Genomic DNA, 16,917 nt, shown 5'->3' on the forward strand with positions numbered 1-16,917 from the left:
TTCACACCTCCTTGCTGAGCAGTCTCTTTGGTCATCAGCTTGGCTGGGCACCGGATTTCTCTCATCTGTGCCCATGTACACGTGGGATGGCTGTTGTTTGACTTGCCCTTTTAAAAACAACTTAAGCATGTTGAAGTTTCCTGTTGACTGGGGGCAGCCAAAGGCTATGACCCAACAGGGAATTGTTGGCCAATCCCTGACTCACCCGAGCTGCAGTTTTCTGTGTGTGATCGAGCAGCGACAGCAGCCTGGCTCAGGGGCAGCTGGCTGCATTCCCCAGATGGCATGGTGCTCTGGAGCCTGTGAGTCTGGACCGCCCCACTCTGAAGGCCTGGGGATTAGAGTCAGGTGGGCCTTGGGAGCATGCAGTGTTGGCGAAGCCCTCCTGTCTTTGAACTAAAGCAGTCTGGGAACATTTCTGAAAGTTGACAGTGATTGCCCTAGTAGACAACTAAAAAAGAATGCCAATGAGGAAGTATGCCCATGGTTCTCTTCAGTCAGCTCACCTGTACCTTTTCTTGTCTTTATTTGTTCATTGTTCATGGTGCACCTAGATACCGAGTAGATGTCCCTCCACCTGGAAGAAATCATGGTCTCATAAGGAAGACCAAGAGGTCCCCTGATACTTACAAACACTACACTGGAGACAGGACTGTGCTCAGAGCTGTAGGGGTCTCTGCTGATCTATGTCTAGGGACCCGGGCAGTTCATAAGGATGGTGGAGGCCACTGCCTCGTCTTTAGAGCAGCAACATAGTGTAGTCATGGCTTCACGTACCAGCTGAGACCTTGAATGAGATGTTTAACCTTTGTATGCCTCAGTGTTTTTCATTTGCAAAATGAAGAAAATAATAATGTATAATAATATGACAGAGTTTTGTGAAGATTGAATGAATAAATATATGTTAAGACCTATCCTAAAGAAAGTCAACACTGAATATTCTTTGGAAGCACTGATGCTGAAACTGAAGTTCCAATACTTTGGCCACCTGATGTGAAGAGCCGAGTCATTGGAAAAGACCTTGATGCTGGGAAAGATTGAGGGCAGGAGGAGAAGGGGGCGACAGAGAATGAGATGGTTGGATGACATCACCTATTCAATGGACATGAGTTTGAGCAAGCTCTGGGAGATAGTGAAAGACAGCAAAGTCTGGTGTGCTGCATTCCATGGGGTCACAAAGAGTTGGACACATCTTGGTGACTGAACAACAACAATGTAAAAACACTTATTAGAACTGTTGCCAATATTTGCTAAGATCTGTGTGTTGATCTGGAGCTAGGAGGTGGCTTGTTTGATGTGATACCACTGCTGGGGGCTAGAGCTGTGAAGGAGCTGGTCTTCTTTCCCCATTAGCCTCCTTTGAGACAGTGGAAAGGATTCTTTCTTGAAGGGCCCTTCTGATCCTTTTGGGGGACTTCCCTGTAGCTCAAATGGTAAAGAATCTGCCTGCAATGCCGGAGACCAGGGTTCAATCCCTGGGTTGGGAAGATCCCCTGGAGAAGGAAATGGCAATCCACTCAAGTATTCTTGCCTGGAGAATCCCAAGGACAGAGAAGCCTGGTGGGCTATAGTCCAGGGGTTGCAAAGAGTCCAACATGACTAAGCGACTAACACATGCACACCTCTGATCCTTTTGAGACCTTCAGGGATCTGAGTTCTGATCAAGACCCAAGCTGAGGTGGAGTGTCTTGTGTCTGGTAGCAGAAGCCTGAGGGGAGATGGGGCTTGTCAAGGAAATAGATCAGAGGGGTCAAGTGCATATTTGGGACCACTTTAGGAAGTGGGTGCTGGAGATGCTTTGTAGCAGCTCATGAGAGTTGATCATGAGTGTTTCTTCCCAACTCCACATCTAGTGAGGTCACATGGGTCATCTGAACTCAGCCATAGTAGGAATATTTATATTGTGGAAGTTGGCAGGTGTGACAAATCTATGCTTTCTCCCTGCAAGGAGCTGATTATTAAACATTTAGCAGCACACTTCTGGTCTTACTGTTCTCTGATTGGCCGAGGTGGACTTTGGGGATGCTCTGGCCTGTCATAGACCTGGCTTCTATGGCAGACGGTACCCAGGGCCTCTGGGTATGAACTGGGCAGAGAGACCCATTGAGTGTAGCCCACTCTGGATAAGATGTTTCTTCCTGAGGACAGCTTTGGAAGGTACATTATTGCATATAGTACTTTGAGCTTGAGAGTCCTGTAGGAAAGGGGTGAGCTGAGCTCTTTAAGAATAAAACAGTGTTCTCAGTCCACACACTGCCATTTCTCTTTTTCTTTTTTTCTCCTAGGTCTCAGTCAGTCTCTCCACCTCCGGTTCTCTCCCCACCGAGGAGTCCCATCTACCCGCTCAGTGACAGTGAGACGTCAGCCTGCAGGTACCCAAGCCGCTCCGGTTCCCGGCTGCTCCTCAAGGACTGGCATCACCGTGAGCCTTCACCCCAGCATCCTCAAGCCCCCTCCCCCAACACCTCACCACCCGTCTGTCCCCTCAAGGCCACCAGCTTCGGTTATCTGGACAGAAGCCCTGTCGTGTGCAAGAGAGAGGACCAGAAGGAGAACATCCGGGGGGCAGCCCAAAATGTAGAGGGCATCGTTGCCTCCCCGCCGCTCGCCCAGAGCACTCCGTCCCTGGGGTCAGCAGTGGGCCCCCGGAGTGTCTTTCTGAACCGCACTGGCCCCCGTGCCCACAGCCTGGGCATCCGGGAGAAGATTTCAGCATGGGAGGGTCGCCGAGAGGCTTCGCCCAGGATGAGCGTGTGTGGAGAGAAGCGGGAGGGCTCTGGGGGTGAGTGGGCGGCCAGTGAGGGCTGCCCCAGCGTGGGCTGCCCCAGCGTGGTGCCGTCCCCCTGCAGCTCGGACAAGACCTTCGACTTCAGGGGCCTCCGGAGGATGAGCAGGACCTTCTCTGAGTGTTCCTACCCTGAGACCGAGGAGGAGGGAGAGGCGCTCCCTGTGCGGGACTCTTTCTACCGGCTGGAGAAACGGCCAGGCCGGAGTGAGCCCAGTGCCTTACTCAGGGGGCACAGCAGCAGGAAGGAGAGCTCAGCGGTGCTGAGTCGGATCCAGAAAATTGAACAGGCCCTGAAGGAGCAGCCAGGCCGGGGGCTCCCCCAGCTCCCCAGCAGCTGCTACAGCGTAGACCGAGGGAGATGGAAGACTGGGACCTTGGGCCCCTTGGAGGAACCCACAGGGAACGCGAGTGTGAGCACTGACAGCCGGGCAGGAGGAGCGGCTGGAGTTGGGGGGGAGGCGGGCCCACCCCCGGAGAGGGAAGGCAGTGGCCCCGCTAAGCCAGGGACCCCTGGAAATAGCCCGACCTCCCAGCTGCTGCCGCCGAAGAGCTCCCCTGATCCCGCTGTGAACCCTGTCCCCAAACCCAAGCGCACCTTTGAATATGAGGCTGACAAGAACCCCAAGAGTAAGCCAAGCAATGGTCTACCTCCTCCACCCACACCTGCTGCTCCACCCCCCCTGCCCTCTACCCCAGCCCCACCCGTCACCCGGAGACCCAAGAAGGACACACGAGGTCACCGCAAGTCCCAGAACAGGTAACGAATGCCCCTCCAGTGACGCAGAGCTGGGCACAGCGGCTTTGTTTTCAATGGAGGATGCAGGAGCAGACTATGGTTGCGGGTCACAGTTAGTACTCTGTAAATTCTGGAGCAGCAGATGATGTTAGGTGAAACATGAGCTAGGCGAAAAAGGTTGATGGTTCTTCTGCTCTTGCAGGGGATCTTCCTAACCCAGGGATCGAATGCATGTCTCTTAGGTCTCCTGTATTGGCAGGCAGGTTCTTTACCACTAGTGCCACCTGGGAAGCCCTGCTTAAAAGCGAGTGGAAGGGTGACATGACATTCCAAATGTTGTGTCCTGAAGATGTTGGCTGGTTTGGCCTTTGGAGTGGAGCCCTACTGGAACTTCTTCTATGGCAAGGGTGAAAGTGAGAGTTGCTCAGTCGTGTCCAAATCTTTGTGACCCCATGGACTGTATGGACTATACAATCCATGGAATTCTCCAGGCCAGAATACTGGAGTGGGTAGCCTCCTCCAGGGGATTTTCCCAACCCAGGGATCAAACCCAGGTTTCCCGTGTTGCAGGCGGATTCTTTACCAGCTGAGCCGAGTGAGAATGGTAGGGCCATCTTACTTTTAGATCGATGGGGCAGTCCCTTGAGGACTAGTACAATCTTAGCCTCCTAACTACCTGAAATGCCAGCTAGAGATTTATTTCCTTGGCTGAAACATTATCTAAATACTGCATGTTACCATTAATGCAGTAGGGTTGACACGTTTAACATGATTTGCTCTTTCCTGAGGACTGCCTGGGTATATAGGAACCCTGGGCTTATATGAAGAGGGGATCTCTGGATCCTAAAAGGGGAGACTGATGGGAAACAGAGAGAACATTTCACCTACTTCATGGCCATGTCCAGAAGGACCTGTTCTCACATTGACTTCCTGGTCCATCTCAGCATTCCTGACACTGGACTGCCCAGATCATCTCCACAATTGTAGTGACTTGGGAGCCGGAGCAGCTCGAGTAGGTGCAGGTTGATAGGCATCTTGTTTTCTGAATAGGAGTAGGCTGGGAACCAGCTTCCTGTGCACGGCCTGTTGTCCTCCCCCTCACTGCCTTTCTCTTCTAACCTAATGTCAGGTTGGCGTTCAGGTTTCTTTGACTTCTGGGGGTTCTTCAACCTGACACCATACTTCAGGCTTCCACCCAGCATATCCCAACTCATATAGAAACTTTCCCGCCATATGCAGAGAGGAAAACATCACAAAGGCTCAAACTCATGAGCTAGAAGAGACCTTGGCTAAATGTAATTCCATGTTCTGGCCCACCTCAGCATGCTCACTGACTCTTTAAGTCTGTAACACCCTGCTGAAATGTTTGCTTTGTCTTTGTGTGTGTGTGTGTGTGTTAGTCACTCAGTCGTGTCCAACTCTTTGTGACCCCATGGACTGTAGCCCACCAGGCTTCTCTGTCCTTGGAATTCTCCAGGCAAGAATACTGGAGTGGATTGCCATTCCCTTCTCCAGAGGAACTTCCCAACTTTGTCTTTAGTCATCTATTTCTAGAAAAATCTGTCTAGAGCCTGCTGTGCACCAAGCCTTCGTGCTGGTCAGGGGGACACAAGAGTGCATAAGATGTGGCTGTTGCATTCAGGGAGTTGGTAACCTGGTACAGGAGATAGATGCACAAATAAATTATAGATGCTTTGCTCCCTACTTGGATCCATGGGCAGGCAGAGTGCTGCTGAAACCCAGAGGAAGAGGCATCTTAACTGGGGAGTGAGGGAACCCTCCTCAGAGAGGGAGCTGCTGAGCTAAATTTAGGAGAGCAGGAAGTACATAGCCAAGTGGAAAAAGGGGATAAGAGGAGAGAGTACTTCAGCCTGAAGGTTTTACATATACACACCCACATATTACATTCATAATATATACATACATCCATATATGGTGGAGTCACTTCAAATGAGAATTAACAGCAAAGTTAAATCTCTGTTCTTAAGGGAAAAAAAGAATCTGTTTGAAAAGCACAGGCTGAGGATGAGATAGTAAGTTTAAATCTGTTGTGCCTGGTACAATTCTTGTATTTAATATACCTTTTTATTTTAAAAAATATACAAGCCATATATTTATATTATTCAACCAAAGAAAAATCTTTTTAAAAGTCTGGAGGAGAAACTGACTGTATCCATCATCATGAAAGACCCTGTGCTGGTCCTCGATATGGTACCTTCCAGAGGGATTTTCAAGGGTTATTTGGCTGAACATGGCTTGTGTCATTTGCTGACCTGAGAACTGCCTGCATGAGATGTTGACTCCACTGTATACGTTGCTGAAGGCTTGCTGTCACACCAGCAGTGGCTTGCAGGCCAGCTTTCAGAAACCTCTATGCTCAGCCATTGGGTATTTAGCTGGTTGAGAAGTCTGGGCCAGAGACAGAGATCGGGGAGTTACCATGGTAGCAATGGTAGATACGGTGATGGTTGTCAGTATGGGGCTCCCAGAAAGTGCAGGGCGAGAAAGAGAGCCCTGAAGACAGAACTCTCAGACTGTGGCATTGGAAAGGCAAGTGGAAAAGGGGACCCCTCACAGGAGCTTGAGAAGCAGTTGAAAACTAGGAGGCCTGTGTCATGGAGGGCAGGGAGGACAGGGCCAGTGTGAAGTGTTCAGCTGTGATGAAGGCTGCATAGTAACCACGCAGCTGAGGACACTTTTAGTCCTAGACTTGTACCCCAGGGCCCTTGGGATGTTGTTTATTAAACATGAGAGAAAGGACTGCATCAGCTGAAAGATCAAGGGTACCCAAAGATGAGGAAGGTGTTAGTGGGTGAGAGGGAGGGATTCAGTCAATGCCTGTACTTTTCTCCCTCCCGGAGAGGGACCAGCCTTGGAGAGCAAGAGCATGCAGCTGGGCCAGGCCTCCCTGTGAAGATGAGGAGTAGAGGGTAGCATGGGCTCAGCATGTCCGAGAAGCTAACTAGCTGTGGTTTGGGAACCATGCAGGAGAGGGGAAGGTTATTTGGGGGATGGAAAGGTGCAGGTCACTAACCGAAGGTAAGGTAGGTCTTGGAAATAGCTTCTGGCGGCAAATTGCCTTACCAGGTCCTCTCAGAAGTGGTGTGATTTGTCTTGAGGGCTCAGGCCCTTCTCATTTCAACGAACCACCTACCACCAGCTGCTTCTGTGACCCCTGAACAGCCCTGAGCATCACCCGTCCAGTGTTGAGCCCTTCCTGCCTGCTCGGTGCCTGAGGCCTTGGCTCAGATGCAGACATGGTGTGAGACTCTAGACCAGACGAGGCACTCAGTTCCTGTGGTCATGGCAGTTGCTTCTCAAAAATTACATTCTCCAGGGCTTGGAGGCCCAGGTCAAAACCTCAGACCCTGCCGTCTGACAGCCTGTGCGAGTCTTACCTCTGTCACTTTATCTCCTTGAGCCTCAGGCTGCTGCTGAGTCACTTCAGTCGTGTCTGACTCTGTGCGACCCCATAGACGGCAGCCCACCAGGATGCCCCATCCCTGGGATTCTCCAGGCAAGAACACTGGAGTCAGTTGCCATTTCCTTCTCCAATGCATGAAAGTGAAAAGTGAAAGTGAAATCGCTCAGTCATGTCCGACCCTCAGCGACCCCATGGACTGCAGCCTTCCAGGCTCCTCCATGGGCTAGTCCATCTTAAAGTGGCACAATACCTAGCAGCAGCAAGGTGAAGACGAATGGGCGAACATGTGTAGAGCATCAGACACAGCGTCTGACACATGACTTCCTACTGGTATTAGTTGCAGGCACCCAGGCTGGGGCCTTTTGGACCATTTATCTCTTCACTTGGATGGTAAGTTTGGATCCATCTTGATGCTTTGCTCAGTGGCTGGTTTAGCGAGGAGGACCTCCAGTCTTGGCTGTTGCCCTTGGCCATTCCCTTCCAGGGCAGCAAGGGTGTGGTTCAGCCAGAATGACTCATACTCTTTGTCATCCACAGAAAATCCTTTGAGTTTGAGGATGCATCCAGTCTCCAGTCCCTGTACCCCTCTTCTCCCACTGAGAACGGTACTGAGAGCCAACCCAAGTTTGGATCCAAAAGCACTTTAGAAGAGAATGCCTATGAAGATATCGTGGGTGAGCAGGGGCCGAGCGGTGGGCTGGCTCATCTGTGGTGCTGCAGGAGCATGGCTGCAGGACCGGCTCCACTTCATTCTCTCTGGGCAGATGTGGCCCGACTTCTGGAACTTCTCAAGGAAAGGGCATCAGAGAAAGAGGCTTACCAAAGACTGGGCAGCTGAGAGATTAAAGCCTGGCTTTGAATGAATTGGAACCCAAAGGGCTCCTGGGACCACAAAAAGGGGGAACCACACTGTCCCTTTATTTTTGAAAGTCTCTGGAGTCCAGTAGGTGCCCTTTCTTAGCTGTGTATCCTTAGGCAAATCACTTTTAACTTTTTTGCGACCTTTTCTCTTATGAAATGATGATTTTTTAAATTCTTAATACCTAGTAAGTTTATATTTAAAAAAGAAGAGTCACTAACTAGCAAATGATGGAAACATACAATTGACACTGGCCGAAATACTTGGGGAGGGGGGAGGGAGGTCACGAGGGAGGGGACATAGGTATGCCTATGGCTGATTCATGTTGGTGTTTGACAGAAATGGTGATGATAGTTTTATGGTAACAACAATAATAGTAGTAATATGCAAGATTACTGTTAGGATTAAATGAGATAAAATATATATCAAAGTATCTAGCGTGATACCTGGTCCTTAATATGTATCTCTCCTACTCTTCCCTTAAAGTAAGTGTGAAGTGTCTGAGATTTCACTCTGTTTGCAAGTTAGCACTAGCCTGCTCGGGTCCACAGATACTGGCAGAAGACAGAGGAGCTTGGATCACAGAGGACTTTACTACTCATGCACAACGGGCCACATGAGCTTGCTGTTCACACAGGTTCCCCTTGCTCCGCAGCCCCACGGGGCAGTGTGGAGGAGGTCCAGGTAGAGGCTGTACACATCGTGGGTCTATTATGTCCAGCCGAGGAACCTCAAGCTTAGGAAACCCCAAGCTTTTCAAGGGGCTGCTGGCAAACCTGTTCAACCTTTGCCCCATAAGCAGACATAATCCTTATTATTCTGGTCAGGAAACAGATCTGCCTCTGTCCTAGAGGGAGACTCTATCCCCCAAGGCTGTTTGCTCTATAAACATCTTTGAAAAGAATGATTAATTTCTCTTGCTCAGGTTGGAAATGTAGAATACCATGGAGAATTGTCCTCCAGGTACTGGGAGGATATTGTGTTGGCAAACTTGCATCTGAGCGTCAACAAAAAGCAATAATTATAATAGTCGAGGCTCAGTCAGTTCACTTCAGTTGCTCAGTTGTGTCCGATCTCTGCAACCCCATGGACTGCAGCACGCCAGGTCTCCTTGTCCATCACCAGCTCCCAGAGCTTACTCAAACTTAGGTCCGTTGAGTCGCTGATGCCATCCAACCATCTCATCTTCTGTCGTCCCCTTCTCCTCCCACCTTCAGTCTTTCCCAGCATCAGGGTCTTTTCCAATGCGTCAGTTCTTCGCATCAAGTGGTCAAAGTATTGGAGTTTCAGCTTCAGTGTCAGTCTTTCCAATGAATATTCAGGACTGATTTCCTTTAGGATTAACTGATTGGATCTTCTTGCTGTCCAAGGGACTCAAGAGTCTTCTCCAACACCACAGTTTAAAAGCATCAGTTCTTCAGTGCTCAGATTTCTTTACGGTCCAACTCTCACATCTGTACATGACTACCGGAAAAACCATAGCTTTGACTAGACAGACCTTTGTCAGCAAAGTAACATCTCTGGTTTTTAATAGGCTGTTTAGGTTTGTCATACCTTTTCTTCCAAGGAGCAAGCGTCTTTTAATTTCATGGCTGCAATCGCCATCTGCAGTGATTTTGGAGCCCAAGAAAATAAAGTCTCTCACTGTTTGCATTGTTTCCCCATCTATTTGCCATGAAGTGATAGGACTAGATACCATGATCTTAGTTTTCTGAGTATTGGGTTTTAAGGCAACTTTTTCACTCTCTTCTTTCACTTTCATCAAGAGGCTCTTTAGTTCTTCTTCACTTTCTCCATAAGGGTGGTGTCATCTGCGTATCTGAGGTTATTGATATTTCTCCCAGCATTGATTCCAGCTTGTGCTTCATCCAGCCCAGCATTTCTTATAATGTACTCTGCATATAAGTTAAATAAGCACAGTGATGATTTACAGCCTTCATGTACTCCCTTCCAGATTTGGAACCAGTCTGTTTTTCCATGTACAGTTCTAACTGTTGCTTCTTGATGCTTCTAACTGCTGCATGTAGATTTCTCAGGAGGCAGGTCAGGTGGTCTTGTATTCCCGTCTCCTTAAGAATCTTCCACAGTTTGTTGTGATCCACGCAGTCAGAGGCTTTGGCATAGTCAATAAAGCAGAAGTAGATGTTTTTCTGAAACTCTTTCACTTTTTCAATGATCCAATGGATGTTGGCAATTTGATCTCTGGTTCCTCTGCCTTTTCTAAATCCAGCTTGAACGTCTGGAAGTTCACATACTGTTGAAGCCTGGCTTGGAGAATTTTTAGCATTATTTTGCTAGTGTGTGAGATGAATGTAATTGTGCAGTAGTTTGAGCATTCTTTAGCATTGCCTTTCTCTGGGATTGGAATGAAAACTGACCTTTTCCAGTCCTGTGGCCACTGCTGAGTTTTCCAAATTTGCTGGCGTATTGAGTGCAGCACTTTCACAGCATCATCTTTTAGGATTTGAAATAACTCAACTGAAATTCCATCACCACCACTAACTTTGTTTGTAGTGATGCTTCTTCCTAAGTCCCACTTGAGTTTGCACTCCAGGATGTCTGGCTCTAGGTAAGTGATCACAGCATTGTGGTTATCTGGGTCATAAACATCTTTTTTGTATAGTTCTTCTGTGTATTCTTACCACTTCTTAATATCTTCTGCTTCTGTCCGTACCATTTCTGTCCTTTATTGTGTTCATCTCTGCATGAAATGTTCCCTTGGTATCTCTAATTTTCTTGAAGAGATCTCTAGTCTTTCTCATTCTGTTGTTTTTCTCTATTTCTTTGCATTAATCAGTGAGGAAGGCTTTCTTATCTCTCCTTGCTATTCTTTGGAACTCTGCATTCAAATGGGTGTATCTTTCCTTTCCTCCTTTGCTTTTAGTTTCTCTTCTTTTCACAGCTAGTTGTAAGGCCTCCTCAGACAACCATTTTGCCTTTTTACATTTCTTTTTCTTGGGGATGGTCTTGATCACTGCTTCTTTTACAATGTCACGAACCTCCATCCATAGTTCTTCAGGCACTCTGTCTATTAGATTAAATCCCTTGAATCTATTTGTCACTTCCACTGTATAATCGTAAGGGATTTGATTTAGGTCATACATGAATAGTCCAGTGGTTTTCTCTGCTTTCTTCAATTTAAGTCTGAATTTGGCAATAAGGAGTTCATGATCTGAGGCCACAGTCAGCTTCCAGTCTTGTTTTTGCTGACTGTATAGAACTGCTCCATCGTTGGCTGCAAAGAATATAATCAATTTGATTTTGGTATTGACCATCTGGTGATGTCCATGTGTAGAGTCTTCTCTTGTGTTATTGGAAGAGGGTGTTTGCTATGACCAGTGCATTCTCTTGGCAAAACTCTGTTAGCTTTGACCTGCTTCATTTTGTACTCCAAGGCCAAATTTGCCTATTACTCCAGGTGTTTCTTAACTTCCTCCTTTTGCATTCCAGTCCCCTATAATGAAAAAGACATGTTTTTGTTTTTTTTTTTTTTGGTGTTAGTTCTAGAAGTTCTTATAGGTCTTCATAGAACCATTCAACTTCAGCTTCTTCAGCATTGCTGGTCAAGGCATAGACTTGGATTACTGTGATATTGAATGGTTTGCCTTGGAACGAACAGAGATCATTCTGTCGTTTTTGAGATTGTATCCAAGTACTGCATTTCAGAATCTTTTGTTGACTATGATGGCTATTCCATTTCTTCTAAAGGATTCTTGCCCACAGTAGTAGATATAATGGTCATCTGAGTTAAGTTCACCCATTCCAATCCATTTTAGTTCCCTGATTCCTAAAATGTTGATGTTCACTCTGCCATCTCCTGTGTGATCACTTCCAATTTGCCTTGATTCATGGACCTCACATTCCAGGTTTCTATGCAATATTGCCCTAGTCGAGGCTAGGTTGAGTTTATTTTTGGGTTTTATCTTAATTCTGGCCAAATTCTCTTCAGTGAGGGTTTCCGTTTTGTTCAAGTGAAGTGTGTGTCTCAGCACAGGTCCCTGAGGAGAAGTCTGCATCCATGCACTTGACCTCTCCTGCCCTCCTCTCTGTCTTGTCTCTGCCTTGGGCCTTGGGGCTGAAGACCATAGTCCTAAGGAGTGTATTCATGCATTCGTCCTAAGTCGCTTCAGTCATGTCTGACTCTTTTTGACCCCATGGACTCTAGCCCATCAGGCTCATCTGTCCACAGGATTCTCCAGGCAAGAATACTGGAGTGGGCAGACATTCCCTTCTCCTGGGATCAAACCCGGGTCTTCTGCATTGCAGGTGTATTCTTTACCTTCTGAGCCACGTATATAGTTTCCCCAATTACTTTTGATAATTTGTACCACTTCTACCAGAGTGGTACAGTTGTTTACAATTGATGAACCAAAATATCATTATCATCCAAAGTTCATAGTTTATGTTAGGTTTCACTCTTGGTGTTACACACTATATGTGTGCGCTAAGTCACTTCAGTCATGTCCAGCTCTTTGCAGCCCTATATACTACAGCTCTCCAGGCTCCTCTGTCCATGGGATTCTCTAGGCAAGAATACTGGAGTCGGTTGCATGCCCTCCTCCGGGGATCTTCCCCCCCCGGGGATTGAACCCACGTCTCTTAGGTCTCCTGCATTGGCAGGCTAGTTCTTTACCACTAGTGCCACCTCGGAAGCCCAATGAGTGTGTTACAGAGAGGAATGACCCTAGTGGAGAGCCCACCAGGTAAGACTGTGGGATCCTAGGAAGAGAGAGTCATCTAATCCCCTGTTTGATCTGAGTCGTCAGGTTCCTACTTTTCTCCTTACAGCCTGACTGCTCCAGCGTTTCTGGGGAGCCAGCAGCAGTGCTCGGACCCACACAGGCATTGCTTTCCCAGGGTTGGGGTGTATCGGATGTGGCTACCTGAAGCTCAGTCCTATCTGAAAGTCTGTGGGAGTGAGATTCCCCAGTACAGCAAAAGGGCCTGGGGAAAGAGGCCCCTTCAGTTACCACCTGGGAGAAACTTTGTATGCATGGCCACCCAGAGCTGAGCTCAGTCAGGAGCTGTGGGGGACAGAGGCACAGCCCCATCTTCCTCCCCACCCCAGAGTAGGGTGCACTCCTGTTTGCTCTGTTCTGAGAGAAATCCTCACATGTCACTGCTGCCTGGGGCCCTGGAAGCAGCCGGGGTGGCTGCTGCGGTGGGCAGGGCAGGCTCCAGCTTTCAGCTGTCCCCCTCAGGACCCAGGTGCTGCTGGCACTGGGGCCTGAGCACTCTCTTCTGTGAGAATGCTCTGCAGCCCTTCTGTGCTGCCCAGGGACCTCACCTGGGAATGCTTTTGCATCAGCTGAACTGGAATAAAAGAAAGGGATGCTCCAACCGTTTCTCCCTGTCCAGAGCTCCACAATCACAGGGTTCTGTTTGAGGTTATTTGGGGGCTGTGCATGTAGTGTTGGGGGGTGGGCTGTGGCGGGAGGTGAGAATTTTGGAGGCACTGTTCTGGGCAACAGAACTGTTCTCAGGCCCTCCTTAGGTTAGAAGTTAGAAGAGGCAGAGGGAGGCAAGTGTGTCTGGGCCTTGGCCTCCTCACTCAGTGGAGGGGACTTGCTGCCACTTTGAGGTGTTGCGTGAGAAGGCCAGAAAATAGCAGAGCAGCTTGGATGCCTCTTAGATGGACGAGCTAGAAGCCTGAGTAAGGGCTGGGCTGAGGTGAGGCTGGAGCGGGGACATGTTCCCTAGCTGCTGAGCTCGCTTCCGGATCTTTGGAGCACTGTGTAGAGAGGAAGGGGTGAGAGGGGATGGCAGGGAGGGCCCCTGGGGGTTCTGGCTGCCCTGGTGTGGTGGGGGTCGGGTGAGTTTCCAAATCTCTGGCTGTTCGGTGCCCTGGGTGTGTTTTCCTCCTTTCTGTCATCACAGTAGCCCTTGAACTTCTAGACCTGCCCAGGGAGGCCAGAGGGAAATTCAAGGGAGGATGTCTCTTTCTCTCAGATTCTGGTTGACTTACCCTTTCTCCTTCCCTGGAGACAGTCCAAGAATTTGGACCCCTCTGAGGCTTCCGAAGGGGGCCCTTGTTGCTGAACTTTGAGTGTCACTTTCACTTTTGCCTCGGACTGAGCAGAGCCTGACTTCCCGGGAGCCTTCTCTCTCCTTGGCCCAGCCTGTGCTCGGTGAGGCTGAGGGTGCTCTGGTTTGGATTATCCAGTTTTTGCCGCCTCCCTTGCCTGGGGGCAGACAGAGCTTTGTTTCGGGTGTGTGATATTGGGGCTGTGGCAGGAGGCGGGAGGTGGGCAGAGAGCACCCACGCTGAGTCTTTATCTTGGGGGCCAGCCTGGTCTGGAGTTCCTGGTCTATAAGAGGCTAAGTGCGAGTTGGCCCAGAGACTAATGCGTCTTCTCCATGAGCCCTGGACTTGAATACAGGGCCCTGGGGAGTGCGCTAGCCTCCCGCCTAGACCCAGCCTGATGCCTTGGGAACCAGGGTGGGATACTCCAAACCAGGCTGACTTTTACCCTGCTGATTTGCAACAGAGTGGTCCCGAAATAAAGTTAGACTGCTGTGTCGCTTCTAGGGGCTGTTCCTTCTCGCCTGTCCAATTTGACATCTGCCTCTGGAAGATGCTGCTGTCCCACAAAGCCTTATAATCGTTGGCATTCTGAGCCTGACACTCAAAAATGCGGCCAAGGAAGCAGCTTGTTAGAGAGTTATGTGGAGTGGCCTCGGCGCCTGACCAGGGAGCCCAGGCTGCATTCCTGCAGAGATTCCCACTCCCATCAGCTCGCTGGGGCTGAGGGAGCGTTTCCAGGAACTTGAGTGGGGTGGGAGCTGGGGACAGAGCCAGTCAGCCTTACTGTAAAGCTTTTCGAGCGTCTGCTCTTTCTGTCTTCTTCTGTCTTGCGTCGCAAGGCTGGGGGACAGTGAGGATTAGAGGCACCTAGTAGCATGGAGGCTGCTGCCCAGAGGTGTCATCCAAGGAACAGTGCCCGGGCAGTTGGGAAATGGTGTCCAGCTTTGGAGGGTGGGGAATGGCTGGCCCCTGAGAGCTCCTCATCTGTGCTGTGCATTGCCGGGGCGCTGGGCCCTTCATCTGGCCCTGTCTCCTCAGTGCAAGGGAGGGGAAGAGGCCGAGAACCAGAGAAACAGCTGGCTGGACATGAGAGAGGGTTGGGGAGGGAAGCTGCAGACCCAGGGCCCTCACCATGGGTGTGGTCTGGGGAGCTTAAGATTTGGAGAAATTCTCAGTTGTTGACACAGACACGCGTCCCTTCTCTAACTGGTCCTTCCACTTGTGTGTGTGTTGGGGGCTGGGGTGTTTGGCATCCGTGGTTAATGGCCACAGGAGACGTGGGGAGGCATGGGGGGGCAGGGCTCAGTGGGACTGGGTTCTTCCTTCAAGAGGATCCCCGTGATAGGTTTGGGCTCTGACCAAGCCCCATATAAAAAAAAGTGCAAAGCAGAAATTCTTGGCGATGCCCCTGTCCTTTGTGTCATCAGCAAAGCTGGGAAAGGGTGAGACCTCTGGCTTCTGCAGCTGGGCTTGATGAGATGGGGCTGCTCCGGGCCAGGCCTTGGGGATGGAGGCCCCACCTCTTCTCTGTCTCCCAGGGCAGCCTGGAGCACCCTTGAGGGAGCTGTGTGGGCAAGAGAGTGGGTGAAGGTCTTCAGATCTGCCAGGTTTCCTACCTCCCATCCAGGCCCTGCAGAGTCTTCTCCAGGTTTCTCCACTCAGCTCCAGCTTCTTCAGCCTCACTGTGGCTCTCTCCCGGAGGAGGGAGGAGGTTCTAAGCTGGATTCCCTAGCCCTCCTGGTCTCCCAGCTCTGAGCCATCGCTTTGGGACCGACTGGCTCTAGGCCTTGGGCACTGCTTGGTCTCTGCACATCCCCATGCCCTTGTCACCCTTACTATCTGGACAGGTGGCTGCGTGGGTTTCTGTGTGGCAGCTCCAGGAGGGTCGTCAGAACAATCCAGAAAGTGGGGTGTCAGAAGTGAATGAGGCTGTGAAGGGCTCAAGCTATGGCTGGGGAGGTGGGGCTTGGGCCAGGGCCAACCTTCATTTCCTGGAGAAATGATTAGTGGCCTGGTTATATCTGAGAGGCTGTTGAATGTTGCTGGAGAAGAAAGAGGCTGTTTCTTTCTGTTAGGCTGGGCAGGCAGGAGGAGCAGGCATTTGAAGCTTTCCTGAAGTTTAGTTTCCAGAGGCCATACCAGGCTTGAGACCCTGGTGTTCCCAACTGTTTTCAGTTCTCAGATGATCACTGATATGCATCTGTGACTGTCCCAGGCCTCCGTCTCCTACTTCTATTTCTTGGAGCTTTGGCTTTTGCATTGATGTTCAAAGGGAAAAGAAGGAAGGGAGAGAAGAGGAGTGAAGGAGGGAGGAAAAGAGTTTGCCTTAGTGCTCAGAAGCCATTAGGGAGTTTAGGAACATCTGTCTAAAACAGTGGTTCTTAATGGGGCAAGCATGGGTTGGGGTATAGTTCCATCCATCCATCCGTATCTACCCATCCATCCATCCACTTTTCCTTTGTTCCTCCTTTTCTCCTTCCTTCCTTCTTTTCTTCTATCCATCATCCATCTGTCCGACTCATCATCCGTTTATCCGTCTATCTGCCCAGGGGACATTTGACAGTGTCTGGAGACATTTTCAGTTGTTTGGTTGAGGGGATACTACTGTCCTCTGTGTAGTGAATGGAGGCCAGGGTTGTTACTGAACATCCTACAAATGCACAGTCCAGTCCACCACAACAAGAATTATCCAGCCCCAACTGGAGCAACTCTGATCTAAAGCAGTTGAGACAGGGTCGTCCTGTAGGCTGGGGGAAGACGATAAGGACTCTGGCTGGTCATCCAGCCCAAAGCAGTTTAGATTTGATGAGCCTGGAATACATGTTCTCCCTGCCCCCATCTGCTCTGTCCTGTGTCACAGGATAAGGAAGATTGTATCCTGACTCAACAATCTTTGGTCCCCTAGCCTCACCGCTACAGGACCTATGTTGGCGAGGGACCAGGAAATACAGAGTCTATCCTGATTCCTCCCTGAGTGCCCGCGATGGGGTGGGCTATAGAAAACATGCAAGGGATGTCAGGTTTCCTATTTGGCTTCTTGAGGCAGGGCTTCTGGGTCAGCTCTGCTTAGTCAGGGCTCTGGAAT

At 49.7% G+C, this 16,917-nt stretch overlaps 1 protein-coding gene across 10 annotated transcripts in view; it reads left to right on the forward strand.

The window, feature by feature from the left end:
* DENND2B (DENN domain containing 2B) overlaps nucleotides 1–16,917 on the forward strand; it is a 171,434-nt gene that overhangs the window by 129,800 nt on the left and 24,717 nt on the right. For 9 of the 10 annotated variants that reach the window (XM_086340166.1, XM_086340165.1, XM_086340167.1 and 6 more), the window contains 2 exons: nucleotides 2,286–3,545; nucleotides 7,486–7,622. In XM_086340166.1, the coding sequence (XP_086196292.1) occupies nucleotides 2,286–3,545; nucleotides 7,486–7,622 (1,397 nt within the window). Of the gene's footprint in view, nucleotides 1–2,285; nucleotides 3,546–5,758; nucleotides 7,339–7,485; nucleotides 7,623–16,917 lie in introns of those variants that run through there. The other variant, XM_086340172.1, reaches the window with a different exon arrangement.

The sequence above is a fragment of the Bos grunniens genome, chromosome 15 (genome assembly GCF_055505025.1).
Source record: "Bos grunniens cultivar Pamir isolate PY7600 chromosome 15, Bosgru_T2T1.0, whole genome shotgun sequence".
Taxonomy (NCBI): Eukaryota; Metazoa; Chordata; class Mammalia; order Artiodactyla; family Bovidae; genus Bos; species Bos grunniens.